General features: G+C 34.3%; 1 protein-coding gene across 9 annotated transcripts in view; it reads left to right on the top strand.

The window, feature by feature from the left end:
- The window catches only part of myo (growth/differentiation factor myoglianin), a 152483-nt gene that overhangs the window by 41852 nt on the left and 89770 nt on the right, over positions 1-20861 (top strand). For 8 of the 9 annotated variants that reach the window (XM_017634885.1, XM_017634868.1, XM_017634839.1 and 5 more), the window contains one exon: positions 11216-12539. In XM_017634885.1, the coding sequence (XP_017490374.1) occupies positions 11216-12539 (1324 nt within the window). Of the gene's footprint in view, positions 1-8566; positions 8572-11215; positions 12540-20861 lie in introns of those variants that run through there. The other variant, XM_017634875.1, reaches the window with a different exon arrangement.

Raw genomic sequence — 20861 nt, 5'->3', positions numbered from 1 at the left:
AAAACACAATAAACAAAAAAGAAGACACCGATGACATTTCTGCCGCCTACTTGTTATGCTTATAAAATTCAAATTTAGTTTTTAGTTTAGACAAAACTACCACAGAAGATGGTATCGATTTTAGTAGATTTAGTTAATTTAATGACGAATTGTTTGTGAGTACTTTTGTGTTTAATATCTTAGTTGTTCTACCGTGATTTTTATATGTAATTATGAATATATGTATATATGTTTATTTGTTCCTTTATTTAATATCATACATGTATTTATGTTTTTTGTAACAGATAATTAAATAAACACGCCCCTGAAGATGCTAAGAAGATTAGCGAAACGTTGGGCCGTAAGTGAAATAACCTCGGTTTATTTACACTAAATAAAAGAGATCAGACAAGCCTATCACAAATAAATTTTCACAAAATACAAACTGATCGGACATACAGAAATTAATTATTTCAGTTTTGTTAGAAATGATATGAATGATAGAGTGTATAGTAGGGATGGGTGAATTCGATATTCGATTATAATCGAATTTTAGCTCCAAAATTGCGAATTTTTGAAATCGAATTTTGTGTTGCTAAAATTCGGATAAAATCGAATTTTTCTAGAAAAAATCGAATTTCATATTTATTTCCAAAAAAATCAACTCTACAATTTTCTTGTTTCTGACTAAATTTGCCATCAGTATGTGTGGCACTCCATTTGTCTTTGGGATAAAATCGAATTTGTCTAGAAAAAATCGAATTTCATATTTACATCCAAAAATATCAACTCTTCAACTTTCTTGTTTCTGAGTAAATTTGCCATCACTGTGTGTGGCACTCCATTTGTCTTAGGGATGCAAGTAAAAAATACATGTTTTTCGATCTGATGCATCAAGACAAAAAATCTGTGCCAAGAAGGAACTGTTATTCTAAAAAAAAAAAAAAAATAAAGACCTTTTTTGTTGATTCTTTATTTTAAATTTGTAGAGGTTTTTACGTTGGTAGCACGAAGCTTTTGCCTGAGAAGACCCCCAGTAAAATTTTCCGGAGAATAATTTTCTAGAGTACACCAGTCTTCTAACGACCTTCCAAATTTGCTTTTTGCGGGATTTATTGAAGTAAGGATCAAAATTACCCTTTTAGGCGGGAGCTAATAGGTTAAAATGTTCTACGAAAATATTTCCCATGAAATTTTATTATATATGTCTTATACTTTAATTTCGCTCAGACATTTATTTTAACTATTTTTTTGAAAACTACTTAGGCCGAGACATGAAAACTTTAGTAGGTCATGAAATAAAAATACGAGCTAACTTTCGCAAATCCACCGAGTGTTTTACTACTGGATGGGTATACTTTCAGAAAATGTTAACAAATTCCGGGCTGGTTTGGGCTGTCCTACAGTGTAATTTAAGTTTAACTTTTTAAACAGGTGACCACTCTCTTCAAGCACCTCAAAAATATTGTAATTGTTGCATAGTATTTTAAGCATAACACTTCTTTAGCTAAATTAGACTTTTCAAACAGGTGGCACCCCTCTTAAATGCAATTAAAAAATAAAGTTTATTCAAAATCATTTCGATTGATACCCATATTGGGGTAATTTATTTAACTTATTAAATAATTTGATTTTGATTTTCTTACATACCATATTACACATCTACAGGGCAACCCCTTTCATTTGACACCTACCTCCTTTTTGAAAATCGAACGAACGATACTGATTTTATAACATGGTGTTTAATATTTAACGCAAACATCTCCGAACTCGGTTAAGAAGTTTCACTTCAAAAATTTTTTGGAAAATTCGAACTAAATCGAATTTGCACCACCAAATTTCGAATCGAATAATCGAATGGTTGGGCAATGTTCGAAATTCGGAAAAGATCGAATTTTAACCCTCCACTAACCCATCCCTAGTGTATAGTAAAGAGTAAGAAAACGATGTTCAGCTGGATGTATGTGGGTGGGTTATACTTCAGCTGCTCAGGTGAATAAAAAAAAAAAATTAAAAAAAAAATGTATGATTTTAGTTCGCACGCAAATTGGTCAGGTGATAGTTGATATGATACTTAAATCAAATCAAACATTCAGCTAGCTGTATGTGGGTGAAAAAACGTTCAGCTGAGGCAGTGAAGGTGTAACGCAGAAAGCACGTATATGAGCGGCGCTCTCAGGGCACGCGTAACTTTAATACGTCAACTGAACGACTTTCGGCCGCTACAGTCAGATGAGCGTTTTTTCTTTGTTTAAAGTGATATGTGAACTATCATATAACCAATTTTCACCTGAACTGAAAGAATGTATCTAAAGTTACACGTATTTACTAATTCAGCCACCAACTTGCATCGGTATCTTAATATTCTTGTCTATATTGCTCATATTGGCGAGCATTATGACTAAAATATCAGTGTCGGGACACCGAATGGTAACATTAGTATCACTTTGTAATTTACAAATGTGGTAAATAATCTTAATGTCTGCCTCTTCGTGACTAAGATAAGTCAGTTGATGTTCAATACTTCGGATTATTTTACCATCTCTGACTATATACTTATGGCAAGCGTCAACGTTTACATAAAATGAGCAGCTAATTTCTACCTGGGAATGTACACACAGAACTGAAACTACTGGTAGAACGAAAGAATATAATCCGCTGAGATGTACCTAACTATGAACCAACGACGATTTAACACGGCTATAAATAGTGACAGACAAATAGAAACTATTCAGAACGAAAAATGACACTGAAATTATGGAAAATCGTTCCACACTACATCACACACCTACCCTGTCGGAAACACTAACAACGAAAATGAGAATAGTTTTATTATTTATATACGGCACCATGTAATCTTCTGCCCAATGGTCAACAAAAAACTTAACAATAGCCTCTTTGAAATTGACATTTTTCAACCCACCTGTGAAGTCGGTCGTTCATACTTGCTCAGACCCACTGATGCTAAAATTGGACAGTGGCATTCCTCTGATTTTGTGTTGTGTGTTGTGTCTTTCATTGACGGAAACATATATCGATCAAAAGTGATGATGAGATGATGAGATTTCCGAAAGCGATTCTGATAGCCATTCGGATGACGACGCTACAAGCTCGTCAGTAGACCAAAGCGAGGAAGAAACCTTAATTTATTTATGTATATATGCTACGTACAATATTGTGTACGTCAAATAAAAATTGTCATTGATATACTTCTTCATTTATTAACATGAACGTCACTTGTACGATAGTTGCATGAGTAAATACGTGTGATAGATACGATAGATACATTTTTTCAGTTCAGGTGAAAATTGGTTATATGATAGTTCACATATCACTTTAAACCAAAAAAAAAACGCTCATCTGACTGTAGCGGGCGAAAGACATATTGACGTATTAAAGTTACGCGTGCCCTGAGAGCGCCGCTCATATACCTTTCTGCGTTACACCTTATAACACCACATACAACCAGCTGAATTATTGATTTGATTTAAGTATCATATCAACTATTACCTGACCAATTTTCGTGCGAACTAAAATCATAATTATTTTTTTTTAATTTTTTTTTCATTCACCTCAGCATCTGAAATATAACCCACCCACATACATCCAGCTGAACATCTTTTTCTTACTCTTTACTATACACTCTATCCAGGGTTGCCACTGACGAAAACAAATATTTACCATCCACTTGAAAAAAATCTACCAAATCTGGGGAATATCTACAAATAACTTTTTTAAAATTATTTTAATTAAAACAGTAGATTTTTTTTATTTTTTTTTAGTTATTTCAATAAGAAAACTCTTTTTAAGAACTTTTTATTTAACTAGTTATACGGTATTTGAATCATATTATTGGCATATTCTCAATTTCCTTCAACCAAAAGCGGAAGTGATGAAGCTAAAGGCAACAGTGAAACTTCTTTATTTAAAAAACTTCAACTCGAGTTGTTATAGACAAATACATTGACTCAAAAAAGTGATTTTATTTTAATATTCGCACTATTTTTCGAGTAAAATTTTTTAATTGCTTTAACTAAATCCAAAAAAATCGAGGATTCAAACTATATACAACACATAGAAAAATTCCAAAAATTTTCGTCTAAATTTCGAATTTTTTACTCTGAATTTTTAGAACAATTTAAGGTTTGGAGTTTTGAAGCAAATACTATTTGAGTGTAGCCAACAATGTGCTGCTTAAAATTCCCGTTGATTTTTTTATTTTTTTTTCTTTGATAAAAAATGGCTTTGATTTTTTTTGCGAACAATCATAGTTACATACCTGTCAAATTTTTCTTTATATTTAAATAATCATTTAAAATATTTAGGCAATCAAAAGCTCCTCGGGATTCCAGTAAAATTAGTTTTGAATGGAGCGCGATATGTTCGCCTTATATCGATATATATTTATACGTATGTAAGTATATAAAAAGCATGCAAAGAAATTTATAATATATTTAAAGATAAATACGAAAAATAAATCGGGAACAGAAAGTTCATCAAAAATCTACCAAAATGAGAAAAAATTTACCTTTTACCAACCCAAATTTTTTCTACCAATTTTGGTAACAATTTACCAAAGTGGCAACCCTGACTATCATTCATATCATTTATAGGAAAACTGAAATAATTAAATTTTTATTTTTTTTGTTTGCGTGGGAGGCTGCCGTAGCCAAACCCACCCACAATGGCGCTGCGGAACGTTACTACGCTTCATAGCGACATCATACGAGTCATATAAGTTAATATGGCCGGAACTTAAATTATTGACAAAAATATGTCGCTGGCTCCCGGACTACTAGAAGCATATGCTATAGGCAGTTTAACACCATTGTGCTCCTGGCTAAAGGTCTGATTATGCATACTTCGCATAACTTCGCACAACTTTTTAAACGTAACACAAGTTTATAAAACTTAAGGCTGATTATGCTTCGCATGAAAACAAATTTATCAGTACTACCAACCTTATACATCGAAGCAATAGGGTTATTCACGGTGTGTGAACAAAAACAGCTGATTTTTGGTTTCTTTAGGTAAATAGATTTGTTTACAGAAAAATTCATTTAAGAGGTTTTAATGGGGTATATTTGTAGTCCAAATTAAGTCTACACGAAAGTTTTTTGCAGTTTGACATAATTTTCAATACAATATCTGTCCAAATTCGTAATTAATTACATATATTAAACGCTATATTTACTAGAAAGAGTATAAAAATACCTTTCATTTCATATATAATAAAACAACTGTATTGATACTTTAATATAAAATAAAAATTTTGAATAAAAAATTACACGATATTTTTTTCCAAATGTTCGCCTGCCAAGGTTTTTTCTTTTAACTTATCATATTTTAATATATTTAGTGATATTACCAAAGATTTTTTTATTATAATTCATATATTTAAAGGTGTTTATATGCTCTTGTGCATATATTTTAATAAAGTTAGTTACGTACTTTTTTAAGAAAAACAAATTTATAACAAAATAATTTTTATTTTAATATTACATCAAACGACTTTTAATTACTTTTTCAATCATATCCGTACTTTGAAAATTGGTTAAAAAACTTTTCAAAATATAAGCTTTCGAAAATATTGAAAATTCCACGCTTACCGTACGTGAACTCCCCTAATATGCTTTCCATGCATCTCTGTAAAAATATTGCTATTGGTACCACTGCAATTGAAATGTCACTTAAGAAAACGTGAGGCAAAATCTAAACTCAACAGATCGCTAATTTTTTACAAGTTCTGCTAATTTCTGGGTAATGGAATACATACAAAATGCATTCAACAGATCTTCAACTGACAGTTTCAAATTTATGCGAAGTTATGCGAAGTATGCATAATCAGACCATAAGTACTGCACCGCAAGCGTATTTGCTCGCATCTGTTGTAACACAGAATTGCTTTGTAAAATCTGGATACTGCAGTACAGTAGGTGACATGAGTTTATTTTTGAGATATTTGAATGCTTCTTCACAGTTTGTATTCCATTCGAATGGAACATTTTCGAAGTGAAACTTCTTTACCGGCGGTTGGTTGGTTGGTTGGTTGGGAGTAAATTGGCAAATTCAGCGGAAATTGCACACGGAAATGGTGTAACAGAAATGGTTGGGGCTGAAACAAGTGCTTCTTGTGTGTATGCATATGGTATAAACTTAACATAAATTTGCTAATAAAAAGTTAAAGAATAACACCTAGAAAAAGACCAATACAAGAATAGATAAAGAAAAGGATAAAGGCAAAGGTAAAAATAAAAACAAAAACAAAGATGCGTAAAGATAAAGGCAATAATGAAGGCCAAGGTAAATTTAAACACTTTACTTACATATATAAGGGCAAAGGTGAAGGGGAATATGTAAATGAAGAAAATGATAAACATAAACCTGAAGACAATGAGGAGGATGAGGATACCGATAAAAGTAAAGATGAAGATAGGGGAATAAAGATTAAAATAAAGGCAATTAAAGAGGAAAGGATATAAAGAGAGACGCAGAGACGCAATCTGGGAACTATTTTGGGATTTTAGAGATTTTCGGGATTCTCGGGACTTATCGATAATATAATCGATATTTTTATCGATTTTTTCATCGAAATTTTTATCGATATTGTTATCAATTTGGCTATCGATATTTTCGGAACTTATCGATATTTTTATCCATTTTGTTATCGATATTTTTATCTATTTGTTATCGATTTTGTAATCGATATTTTTAACTATTTGGTTAGCAATATTTTTTTTATAGATTTTGTTATCGATATTTTTATAGATTTTGTTATCGATTTACTTATCGGTATTTATCGATTTTGTTATCGATATTTATCGATTTTGTAATCGATATTTATCGATTTTGTTATCGATATCTATCGATTTTGCTATCGATATTTTTATCGATTTTATTACCGATATTTTTATCGATTTTGTTATGGATATTTTTATAGATATTTTTATCGAGTTTGTAATAGATTTTGCTCCAATATTATTATCGATTTTGCTATCGAAATTTTTATCGAACTTTTCATGGATTTTGTTATCGATATTTTTATCGGTTTTGTTATCGATATTTTATGGGATGTTACTGTCGATTTTGTTGTCGATATAGTATAAAGATAAAAATGAAGATAAAGGAAAACAGAATAACATGAATGTAATTAGAATGAACAGGGGTAGAGGCAGGGATCTAGATAGAAACAAGTAAGAGCAGCGCTGTCTTCGGCTATGCCGAAGACTTCATACCTTTCATGAACATCTGCAAATTTTACTTTGACAGATTACTGCTTTTGAATACATCTGCATACATCGATAGAGGAGTTCCATACTTATATAAAAAANTGCAAAAGCAGATGTATGTGTGTATATTGGTTATGAGACAAAATAGATATGTATGTAACGTAAGTTCCACTTCTCCAGTGTGGCCCAGGCGCACTTACTTTTTTTTCTACATAATCTTGTTATGTGGCGGGAGTGTTCCGCAAAATTTTCAATAAATTTTCTGTAGTGATTACAGAAAGCTACGAATCTTTTGCTTCTTGAATAATTTTGTTTTTGCTATCTTCTGGAAGAATGCCGTTATCTGTGCATGGTTGAGATTTAAATTGTGCTTTCTACACAAAACAAATACATCGGTTAGATTTTGGATTATGTGCTTTTCAGAGCATCCTAAAACGACTAAATCGTCCATATAGATAAAGGCTTGTGCTGGTGATATGCCAGCAAATGCAAAGGTCATCATTCTTTGGAAAGAATTTGGTGCTATTTTTAAGCCATAAGGGAGTCGTTGAAGCGATATGAGCCACTATTTGTGGAAAATGAATTTGTGGTGAATGGAATTTTTCTCTAATTCTATTTGATGAAAACCTGATATGAGATCTAAGCATGAAAAATATTTTGCTCTTCCAAGTTGGTCAAGAATATCATCAATTCTTGGTAAAGGGTATTTATCTGCAACTAGTTTTTTGTTAATTTGGCGGTAGTCAATGACTAACCTCCATCGTTTTTCACTTGCATTTGGCACTGACTTTTTTTGGAACTAAAAGTAAAGGACTGTTGTACACTAGTGTAGCAGGTTCGACTATATTATCTTCTACCAATTTTTTCACTTGCTTTTCTACCTCTAATTTGTGGGCGTGCGGGGTTCTATAATTTTTTATATACACAGGAGTAGGATCTGTAAGTTGTATTTGCTGCTTATAAAAATTAATTGCTGTTATTGGCTCTGAATCGATGCCAAATATGTCGCTATATTCTGAACATAATTAAGTTAATACCTTTTTATGATCTTTGGGAAAATTCTTTGAGAGTTTCTCTAATACCACTGTTTTCTACTACTTGAGTTACTTTGGTCTATTTCATGGATATCGTAGTCGGACAGTTTTTCATAGAAAATGTTTTGATTGTTTATTGTGATATTTTCATTTATGTTTAGTATTCGGACTAACGGGCGTTGTGAATTTGTAATTGTGTTGCTGATTATTGCTCCTGGAGTAATTTCTTGGTTTGGTATAAATATTTCAGGTTCATTTGTTTTTATGTTTAATTTTCTAATTACTTCTGACCTGGCTGGAATTATTATTGAATTTTCTTTGTGATTCGGGTAAACTCGTATAGGTATTTGTTTGTGATTGCCCGGACGTATTATGAGATAGTCATTTCCTTTAAGGAAATTTAAAAGACAATTGAATGTACAATATACCATCGTATGGTATAGGGAAATCTTCATTTATGATTTGAAATGTATGTGGTATAAGTATATTTTCTACTTGAAATTCTAAAAATGTCGTTCCTATTGATGATATTGTTCCTTGGCCTATTCCGCTTATTTCTGAATTGTTTTTTGTATTTAACTGGTGTTGCGTTACGTAATCATTATATTTTAATAATGATATTTCTGCACCACTGCGTGGTTCATCGGCAATTTTATTCGGCACCCGAATGTGAATATTAGTAAAACGAATTTTAAGAAAATACGTTTTAAACAATGAACTGTATTATTTAAATGTAAAAAAGCTCTTTAATAAATACTGAAATACAGTATTCTCGGTTTATACAGAATCTTATGAGGTTCAGTCATGGCCCAAACGGCGGTAGATATATAGGTGGTCCTATGGCATGCAACGATGGACCACAGGTGTTCAGAACCAATGACATCGTAATATTTATGTAACTATTTTTCCTACATGCATTTGGACTATTTTGCTTACTAGTGTTAATAACAAGGAAGCGTGGTGCTATACTAGTATTTCATCTAGTACCACTTTTTACAGGGTATGTATATACATACATATAGATATACTAGGTTTTTGTTTAATAAACTTAAAAAATAACAATTTATTTCAGAAACTAAACATCTCATTTATAAAAACTCATGACCTTTATAATCCTTATGCAGGCCATTAACGAGATAATATGTCGTACTACGCCGTCGTACTACAGATTGCATGCTTCGCCATGAAGGTTCAGACATCGTCGTTCGATTTATCATCAAACATCATTTTTGCCTACGCTTTCAACAGTAAACAACACATGCGGTGGATATGAATGTCTCTTATGCTGACGATCGCTCGATTATGGGGTCTGGGAAGGGAATTGATGAATTGTGCTCCAAAGTAAACGGTTATCTCTCCGAGCTTTCTCACTTCTTCTCTGCAAGGAGCCTAACCCTCTCCCCCACAAAATCCCCAGCAACCCATTTCAGCACCTGGACGAAGGTGGTCAGACTGCAGCGGGTATTCATGTCGATGACGAACAAATCCCGACGGTGAATGATCCGAAAATCCTCGGAGAAACCTTCGACAGTCTGCTCTCCTTTTCGGCGCATACAATTGAAATTGTCAATAAAGTACAAAGCCACAACAAGGTAATCAAGTCCCTTCCCCGCAGCTCCTGGAGAAATGGCAAAGGCACGTTGTTGACAAAGTGCAAAGCAATTGGTCTGCCAGTTCCGAAATATGCAGCGCCTGTATGGTCGCCGGGGACTAGTAGGACGCAGTGGATGAAGCTACAGACTTGCGAAAACACTGCACTCCGGACAGCGACCGGATGAGTTCTGATGTCGCTGGATCGTCAGCTGCACGACGAGGCTCCCTACTAAGGGAGCATAACCCTCACAACGGCACGTCAGAAGGCATATATATGAACTGACGGACGGACTTCGTCAGAGGTTCATAAAGCAACCTCTTGACCCGAAAGCATACCGACAGGCCTTAAATGGCATAGGGAGTCAGTCTCGAGTTATATAGAATCTCGAGATGTAAATGTCGTTTTGGGCAAACAACCACCAGGCGTGGACGAGACAGAGCTTCGTCTGCCTCGAGAGACTCGGACCACAATAGCCCAACTTCGCTCTGGCTACTGCAGCACGTTAACCTCTTACCTGAGCAGAATAAACTCAGATATGCCAAACGAGTGCACGGATTGCGGAGAGACACCCCATGACTCGATACATCTCTTCGCAAGCCCACTGAACCCCACTCAACTAACGCCCCTGTCCTTATGGACAGACCCTATCAAAGCTGCACGTTGTTGGGTCTCCCGTTAGTTGAGCTTGACGACAACGAAGGAGTGACTAATCGATATGGGAGAGGTTGTTGTAGCCGCTACAACAACAACAACATGGATATGAATGTGTTAGCTCTACTTGTTGTAAGCGAAATAATTGAAGCGGATGAAGAACTAATTTTTTGAACTCATTTTCAGTTGATGTTTCTACTCCAACGAAAGAGCAATAATGAAGCCTATCAAACACAACCACTAACACTCAAAACTGTTGTATAACCCGACGAAGTGGCGATTCCTTTTTATTTTCATCAAACCGTCTATCAAATGTGGTTGTACAACAAGGCATCTAATGTGCCAAGCTGTTGTACAACGAGCTTAAATTAGACTTAGTGCAGGAAAAAGCTTTCTTATATACAACTTTGTTGTGTACAATAAGTAATGTATGTTCAAAGGTATTTAAAACTCCTAATGTCAGATGGTCTAACGATTTATATTTATACACATCGCAATAGTCATAGTAAAAGACTGTAAGTTTCCGGTAAACTATTTTCTCTTCACTAGTTTGATGTCAAATACACCCGCTAGCATTTCTTCAAATGGTTTTTAATTATTTTGTATCCATCTAAATATTTCAGTATTTATTTTCTTTCCGTCTTAAAAAACCAAAAATCTCATTTAAGGGCTTTTGTAAATATAAAGACAAAATACCTATATGTGTACATTCTTTTTATTTTTAACAGAATATGCTTTGGGGATCCCACAATTACCGACAGCATCAAAAATGCTGGCAACACAAACTTTCACTTACGTGGCGGGTGGTAATAGGGTGCTTTCTGCTAACACATTCGGGTAGTTGTATTCAAATGAAGGATGCAGTGAATTATCCGCTTGCGGCACCGGATGTGCGCCTAAAATACATGATCCCTCGCCTAATGGATGCAAAAACGCACGGCGCATTAAATTGGAAATTTTTTAGTAATGATGAGGCTCCATTGGGAAATGCCATCAATGAACTACAGAATAAGACGGTAATCCAGAGCCTTGCGTTGATATTAAGGGAATCGGTAACGCTACTTGGAATGCAAAATATGACAACCCATACGAGCATCAACACGCAGTTACAAATGATTTCTATGCTGGCGAAAGCCATGTCATCTTCCACGTCTGAGTTGCAAGAAACCATGCGATATAGCAGTCTTAAGTATTTGAGTCGCGAAAATCTCCTCAATCGACACAACAACATCATGCTAGACTCAGACCCAAAAACGACACAGGCCCAGGCCATCGGTGTACACAGTTTAGCAATTTCAACGCTACAGGAGAACTATGAAAGCTGTCAGTCATGTCAAATGCGTGAAAAGGCGAAGCTCAGGAGCTTAGAATCAATAAAAAATCAAATTCTAATGCGTTTAGAGCTGGTCCGCTTGCCCAATATTACCAAGCCGATTGCCGTCCCACATAGTATTATTGAGAAATTTTACAAAAACTTCAATAGCACGCTGGCCGGAAACAGAAGAAACGCCACCTTTTTCGATGTGGTCGCTGGCTCAGATGTTAAGCCAAAAGTAGTAGATAAGTTTTCCCTGATGTATACAAACACGCCCAGACATACAGAAAAAGATGTGCCCTTTCTGATGCACTATTCTAAACATGCTCGTCATTTTCAGCATGGCCAGCAAGAGCACTATCAGTATCCATATAATAAACCCAAATATCAAACATTCCGCATTCCACCCAATCGACACTCGCACCACCACCGCGGAATAATTCCTAAGGATAACAACAGGGATGCACTGTTGGAGTTAAGTGATATTGAATATGACCAACACGATGATGTGCAGAACGATGAACGTCAGCAAAATAGCAACTACCAACAAACTTTTAGTAGAATTAGGCAGAAGAAACGAGTTAAAGGCGAAAAAGGACAGCTATTCAATATGAAAGAAAGTGGCGTCGTATCTGCTGTGTCCAAGGATGACAGCTACATCACACATTACGAATACACAAAGGAAATAGATGAGGAACCTTACTCGCATGTGAACAGTATTTACATATTTCCAACTAGTAAGTAAAAATTTTCCTTATCCTAAAAATTATAGCAGGTTGATAGTATAGTGCTATGCTGATAAAAGCTACCGCTGTGTAGATACTCGTAGATATTTACATACATGTGTTTTTAAACAATGGCTAAACACGCTCTTGAAAATAAAACTTTGTACTAGAGTTCACTCTTTGATGCAAAAGGCAAAAATTTGTTTTGCACAAAAGCGTGAACTGTCTTGTTGCTTTGGATACGAAATTTCAAACAGTTCAGCCACAGCGGCGTCTCAAATATTCGTTGCGCTTCCTAAATTGAACTTTATTATAAAAATATAATTAAAACGAAAAGATAGGATATGTTCTTAAAGCTTCCGATTTAACGAAATTACCAGACTGTTCAGTGGAGGCAGAGTCACGTTGGCAGAGTCACGACGTACAGTAGTCAAATTGAGTTTTCAGCAGCTTCGACGTCGACATTAGCACAATAACGACGTACAATTCCATCAACAGATTCAATAAGCAGAGCGGCAACGGAAGCAGTCTCATTCGGCTCACCAGCAGCAGCAGTCATTTGAGAAGAAGAAGGAGAATTAAAAGGAACGGCAGTGGGCGCAACAACAGGATTAGGCTCTCCGGTCACAGTGACTGATGGGATAACTGGAGATTTGCGAATTGAACCAGCTGACTGAACTTTGTTGTTAGAATTATTACAAACACATTTTTTAGAACGTAGAGTGTAGGCATTGTTTTTAGATTTTGCATTAGGCGCATTTTTACTGACGCGTGAGCATCTAAATTAGATAAACACGGAGCGAGCAAAACCACGACCTTTCGCATTGACTGCACTTCAACTATTTAATAGAATAAACTTTTTCCCAAAACATATCAATTCCAGAGCGCTGGAAATATCAAGCTCACTTTGCCTCAGTAAATTCCATTGCGTGGTTATTATATCAGGATCCCAATCTATGAGATGGGGAAATTTAAAAAAAGAGGTAAAATTAGTAAATCTTCTTTAGAAACTACCTTAGCTGCTGTCATTATTTGTAAAAGTTTTATATCTTCACCTTTGAAATCAAATCTTAAATTTATTTATGGAAAACTTTATTATGTTGGTTTTAACTTCAAGGATTCCAGAACAGTTGACTTTTCATAAACATCTGAGCTTTCGTTCCAACAAAAATTTCAGATATTTTAACATGATTATTTTTGTTTTTGAAATCAACAATAATATGTTACTGATCGCATCTTTTTAAATAAAGCTACTCAAAATTAAGGGATAATGTGCTTTGATAGCTGCATATAAGGATGGCAAACGAGAGCTTTCAGCTTGAAACTCTTTGTTAAGATTGTTAACTAAGGGGAAATGTATGATAGAAATTAAAATAGCATTTGGTTTTGCAACACATTCCTTCTGCCAGGTCTGCAGATCGCACTTCGTAAAAGCAGGAAATAAAATAAAGTTTCAAACTATCCCATTGCTCACCTATTCTTAAAACAACGCTTCCTAGTGAAAGCCATCGTGTTTGAGATATGCCCAAGATTTTGTGGGGTTTTACCGAACAGTAGTCCTGAAATTCCTTCAGTTCATGTATCCTCTTTGGACTGCGGGAAAAGAAACTATTGGGGTATTCACCGTTCGTACCAAATTGAGACAACATTTTGAGACATTTTTAGCATCAAACTGAGAGCACTCCTTTCCAGCAGTTGTCGCAAAATCGTCGCAAAACTTTACTGGTGTTGCCAGACAATTCTTCTTTGTTTGTGTTTAACTATTACCAATTGCCAATATTTGTTCTTTATTTTCCTTGATTTGTTTGTTTTCAGCAGCCATTGCGCTCAAATCAAATGCAAATAAGGAAAACGTCCCCCCCAATAAATTAAAAAACTTTGATAGGTATTGCCATAATGCAACTCTGCTACGAGGTTGCAAAATGTAGACGCGTAAAAAACATACCTTTGAGTGTGACAAAATGTAGACGGCGCACTATGCTTCCCTTCCATACAAAATGTGGGCAAAAATAGAATTATGGACTAAATTCAAAAATGCCATTGGTTTTTGGATAATTTTCATACTTTCACTGTAAATGCAGTTTGAAGTTGAAAATGTCGGTTCTTGTGGCTTTTACATAGGTACGTACATATAGATAGTTCGTTCTATTTTCAAAACGTAGTGTCAAATGGTAGTGCTTGGCCTGTAGATGTGCAATAAAGTTTTGTACTTTTTAAAAGGGTTGCCACCTGTTACAAATTTTATTAAAATTATTTAATAAGTTAAATGGATTAGATATTACAATATGGGTATCAATTGAACAAGTTTTCAAAATACTTTACTTCTAAATGACACGTAGAAGGCTTTCCATATGTTTAAAAAATCAAATTCACTTTAATTAAGGGAATAAGGTAACTGAAATATGTATGTCAATATGAGTATCAGACAAATGAAAACATTTGACATATTTAGCAAGAAATAAGTGGAAAGTAAAAGCATTCCTCCTATGGTTTGACGTAATTATTACTTTAGTTCAACTAAATTCGACTTTACAAACAGGTGGCAGCCCTATTCGTAATATTTTTAAGCTAAAACCTTATTAATCCACTTTCGTCTGACTCCCTTATGGTGATACCTATCCATTTCAATTACACAATTCCTTTAATTCAAGTGGAATTTAATTTTTTAAACAGGTGGCAACTCTCTACATGTAGCTAATACACATTTCGATTGATACCCATCTCTTAATAATTCATTTAACTTATAAAAAAAGTTTATCTAATTTTTCAACAATCGAATTTTTTAACAGGTGGCAACAAAAAATATAAACCTTCTATTGTCCACAGGTCAAGATTTTTAATCTGACACTTCATTTTTGAAAATGGTACAAATCGTGCAGATCTCAAGGCACTGACAAAAAGTGCAAAAAAATGAGCAGGTTTTTATTTCTTCTTTTGAAAGCTAAAAGCCCGTACTATTTAATAAAGTAATAAAAATAACCTAGTTTTACATATATTTTTTTATTCATTCCATTAAAATTTAGCATTTTTTGAAATTTTGTTTAAAAAAATTGTCTTTCTGGAACACCGCAGGGACACCCTGTGTTTAATTTTATTACAAACTTTTAATTCTTGCAATTCTCTACTATCTATATGGAAACAAGAAACGTCAAACCAACATTTTATTTCAAAGAATATATTTTTGATATTTTTTTCTGTGAAGAGCTTATTAAAATGTTTAGTATAAAATTTGTCGACTTTAGTGCTTTCCTGGCGGCATACAATAAATTTTTTAGGGAAATTTCTGTTTAATTCTTTTTAGTGGATAAATTGTCTTTACAAAAATACGAAACAAGTTCACATTGCAGATAACGAATTTTTTGATTCTCTCCCACTTAGGCGGCACTGTGCGGCGTCGTTTTTCATTTTTGTACATCAACATTTTGAGACACTATTAGGAACGAACTGTGTACAACCCATATATATGTTGCGGCACAGTGTCTCAATGTTTTTCGGCAATTTTTTACAAGCGTAGCTGGAACAAAGGTGAATTGAGTGGCAGGTGCACTTTATATAATGTTTCAGCCCGCCCAAGTCTACAGCCATAACATTTGCTCCTTCAGTGGCCAACCCAATTAGGTTTCTTATTTTTAAAGGCAAATGACTGGCAAATGTTTAAAAGGTACAATTGGAAAATATTTATATGCAAAGTGATGTTTGAAATATGTATATATATGTATTGCAATTTGCCGACCAACCTACCAAATGAAAAAGAAGCGACCAAATTTGGTGGGAAAAGACTAATAGTGGCAACACTGCTTAGAATACAAATTATTCTTACAGACTACTCAGCTAACACTAATTAAGTGCTACTAAAACTTGAAAATTAAGAATGTTAAATGCATTAAGTAAAGAGCTAAGAGTACATAAATCACTAGTGGTGTGGCACAGAGAAAAATGTTCGCAGATTTGTGGCTAAGGCAGGGCTTGATTGTGTGAAATCAATGTCTAAAGTAGGGATGCACAGCATAGGTGCACGCAGTTGACGTCGCGGGCAAACTGCGAGCACGCGAGCGTGCTAGGCGAGGTGAAGTGAGCTGTACGGAGATGGCAACGTATACATATTAACCACTACACACTTCTTTTCAAGTAAAAATGCGTGTATGTATGTGTACTTTTGCGACAACTGAGCCAGTGTGGCATCAGGGCACCAGAAAAAGCCAATTTTCCAAAACAAAAGGGCCAAGTTTTTATTATCATGTTTAATAATTTTTTTGATTCAGTAAAAAGTGTATATACACATCCATTTCCTCATGTTTTTATCAATAAATTAATTTAAATACATTTACAACAACGCAAAACATATTTAATTTACCTATTCCTCACATTTTATTCTGTAAATGAATTCCATCTTAATGTAGAATATAAGTGTTTGGTATGTACATACATATATACACTTGTATGTACCTATGCATTCGGTGTGCTTAAATTAAAGCATCACTAAATAACGCACCAAGCATTGAATTCCAATTATTTTGGCTTTCTGGTTTCCCAAAAGCACTAAATTTAGTGCAAAATGCACGACCTTGGCAACAGTGAGCTGAGCACATCCATGCTCAAACAGTGATGCCAGAAAAAGTATTGAGTAAATGCACTATGTATATTTTTCTTTTAAACCAAAAGTTCTAATTGGCGAGGGGATTAATTTTTGGTTCTTACATAGAACACTGATAAGATTCATAAACTTATCTTAGGACTTAATTAATATAATCAACATTATTTGTAGACGAATATATTTGTGTTCCTATTAAATAGTAGCTTATGTCGGGAGGCTGGCTTTAGTAAAATGTACCATTCCCTATATTCTTTAAACCACAAGGAATTTTTTTATGAGACTTCATACGAATATTGAATTGCTAGCATCGCAACTCCCTCTTTTACGTTTACTTTCCAAAAGTTCTTCAACGACTCGGCGCCAGTGAGTCTTTCGCAATCGTATGCTGCGAATGGTTCATTATACTAAAGCCAGTCTTCCGACATATTTTATACGAACACAGATATATATACTTCCCAATAGGCTTGTAAAATGCCCAATACCCAAATCCCTCGCAAGAGTTATTATCGGCAAAACTTTGAATACGCTCAAATCTGGCATCGCTGCAGCAAGTACTTTGTCACGCCAGTGAAACAGTATTGATATTTTAAGTACAATTGTACTTTTTTCATTACAATTAATTTTAAAAAGTACAAAAGTACAATTTGCCGATTTTAAGTACAATTTCAACATCAAAAATACTTTTTGTACTAAACGCTCAAATCTCTTCTAGCACTTTGATTCTTAATCCGTTTACATTTAAGTAAATGGATATACCTATATTTCACATTTGCTTCAAAACGAAATTATGAATTGTAATTTTGAATTTAAACGTGGTTGTAAACAGTAATATTAGTGATGTGAGTTATGGTGATTGCGATTTCTTATCACCGGCGGGTGAAATATCCCTTATCGCTATTTATTTTGAAAAAATCTTTGAAAATTCAATTTACCTAATGGCGATACTGCAGAAATAGAAGTAATTGAGCAAATGTATGTAAATTCCATGCGTTGAAATTAAAAATTTCCCTTGAGGATTTCCATTTTATCGATAGTGATCTCATTTTATGTTCATTAATATGAACTGACCTATATAGTGTATTAATGTTTTATCATTATTGCCTTCATCTTTGACAAAATTACACGGTCACCCTGTATTTATTTTATTTTTTTAAATAAGTTTAATTATTTTTTTTTTATAAAATGGTAGCGCATTGTCTAACAAAAACCGTGCAAATAAATCCAAACTTGAAAGATTGAAAAAAATCAACAAAGTTTCATCACAGTTTTTGTTCAGAATTTGTAGACATGTTTTTGTAGCCCATTCATTCCAGTATAATAAGGAGCAAATTTGAAGTGTCTAAAAAATACCATTGATTTTTTGAATTTTTCTGTTTGCGGTGTTGCGCACTTTCTTCCATATAACGAATGTTCGCATTTTATTTTATATGGATGAAAATGGGCGTGTTGCGCTGCTGTTTTTTATTTCAATATTTTAAATAAAGCTTTATTTGTATAGTTTTTGTTAGACAATGATAAATAATATAATAAATAGCCCAAACCAGGTGTCCTTAGCATTTTGTCGCGGGGTGTACTTTTAAAAATGTGAAATATAATTCAAGAATTTATTTGTGTATAATTTAAGTTAAACTCTAAGCTGAATGAAACTAAGTTTAACTTAGTGGGACTTTATAGGCTAGCTGAAGAGATCTCAATGATAAGTTACGTTAAATTAAGCCTACACTAACTGAAGCTGTACAATGAATTGAACAATAAACACACTGCAGTAGACAACAAAATTGGTTTTGTTTGGTTGCGGGAAAATGGAGGTAATGCATTGACGGAAATGGTGAAAAGTACAATTAAGCTCAAAAAGTTACACTTTTTGTCATTAATTTGGTACAATTTAAAAATTTTAAATATCAACACTGATGTGAATGTATGACCAGTGTTGCCAAACATGGGCTTTTCCTACCAAAACTGGTAGGTTTTTGTCCATTTGGTAGGTTGGTAAACTTGATTGGATTTTGGTAGGTTTCGGGACAATTTGTAATAGTTATTTGCGAAAAATAGAAAATATGTACGTATCTCCAAATATTTTCGCAACCTTTTTTACACAAATATTTCACCGGTGCGTTCGTATAATGGCGGCCACAAACATGTAAATATACCTGATTCCTAAGTACAAACGTATACCTTAGTATTGCCAATATGCAATACGGACATCCATATATCGTGACCTAAGGGTGAAATGGTGGCAAGTCCATGTTTAGAAATTTTTCACGAGAGATGAAAAATCGATGTAGTTTCGTATTACCTGTCATTCTGCATCAAAAACTAAACTTAAAAAACATGGACTTGGCACCTTTTCACTTTTAGGTAGCGTTATAATTTATGGCGTACTTGGACCAAGATTCCAGAAAAGTCTGCCATGGGCTCGTACTTCCCAATCGAAGTCTGGGTTCGCGAATGTCATCGTAGAAGGCAAATGAGGCCAGAATAAATATTATGTCGGACATTCAGGCAGCGTCAAAGGCCTTTGAGTCTCTTAAAACGGCATCAAGGCTTGTAAACTCTTGAACCACCTGCGAGCCCACAATAGCGTCACGCATGAAGGGTTTGAAGGCAACGAAAGGGCTGACTGTCTCGCAAAGCGTGAAGCCTTTCTGTGGTACATCTAAAGGATACACTGCAGACCTACTTAGGAGCTAGCTGGGAATAATCTCAAATTGCTGCCTACCGGTGGAAGTCAAAGGGAATAAGACAATCAAAGATATGCATGACTCTTTCCAGCAGGAACTCCGAAAGACACCTTGAACTTAGAACTCTTATTGCCAACCTGACAGCACACTGTGAGTTAACGTACGGTTTTAATTAAATGGGTATTTCTGTAGAGACGGACTATAGGGTTTGTCGGCTGGTGAAAGAAACCCCAGAGAATATTCTATGTGCCTGTCGACGAAGCATGAATCGTAGATTGATACACCTTGGAGAACGATTGCCTTCTCCATCTAAAATTTGGAACATGGCCTCATCCAAAGTGCTGAGCTTTTTAAATGGCCTAAGGTTGGAGTGATTACAATTTTGATTTAGCACAATATATCTTCTTACGTCGCAGCGCGGGTATCTTCGACGTAATAATAATAATATCGTCACTAGACATGAATAAAGAGCTCGGAAAAACTCTTTGGGGAGTTCTGGGGAATACTATGGCTAAGTCTGTTCAGTAAAATGAATCGTTATACGCAGTTAATTTGTTTTTATTAATCTAGTTGTGTTTTAGTTTTACTAGTTTATGTTAATTATTATTATTATTATTATAACATCTCATAGGTACAGTAAGACGCAGGGTCTTTTCGTTGTACGCAAATTAATATATAAATTTCAAAACTTTTAACTTAATCTTACAAGTACTAAAATAAGTATAAAATACAAAAATTATAGGGTAAGAAAGTAAAATAACAAATTAGTTGATGGGGTAATAGGATAGTAAACATAGATAAACATAGATGAGGGGAATAGAGGGAGGATATTACACATATAGCTTTGTAACTGCCATTTTGAAGCAACCAATCGATGTTATGCATTTAATTGAAATTGGTAGTGAGTTCCAAATTCTTATATCACTAACAAAAAACAATCTAGACGCCGTTAAAGTTTCGTACTTTGGGACAACAATATTGTGTGTACGAGATGATTTCACAAAAACTAATTTCCGGAAAAGATAACCAGGTTGACGGTTTCTAATTAATTTGAATAGA

This window comes from Rhagoletis zephyria, unplaced genomic scaffold, assembly GCF_001687245.7.
Source record: "Rhagoletis zephyria isolate East Lansing unplaced genomic scaffold, Rhagoletis_zephyria_1.1 Rzeph_scaffold_00117, whole genome shotgun sequence".
In the NCBI taxonomy this organism is placed as follows: domain Eukaryota; kingdom Metazoa; phylum Arthropoda; class Insecta; order Diptera; family Tephritidae; genus Rhagoletis; species Rhagoletis zephyria.
Note: the sequence above shows the minus strand (reverse complement) of the source record. Positions and strands in the feature narration are given on the sequence as shown.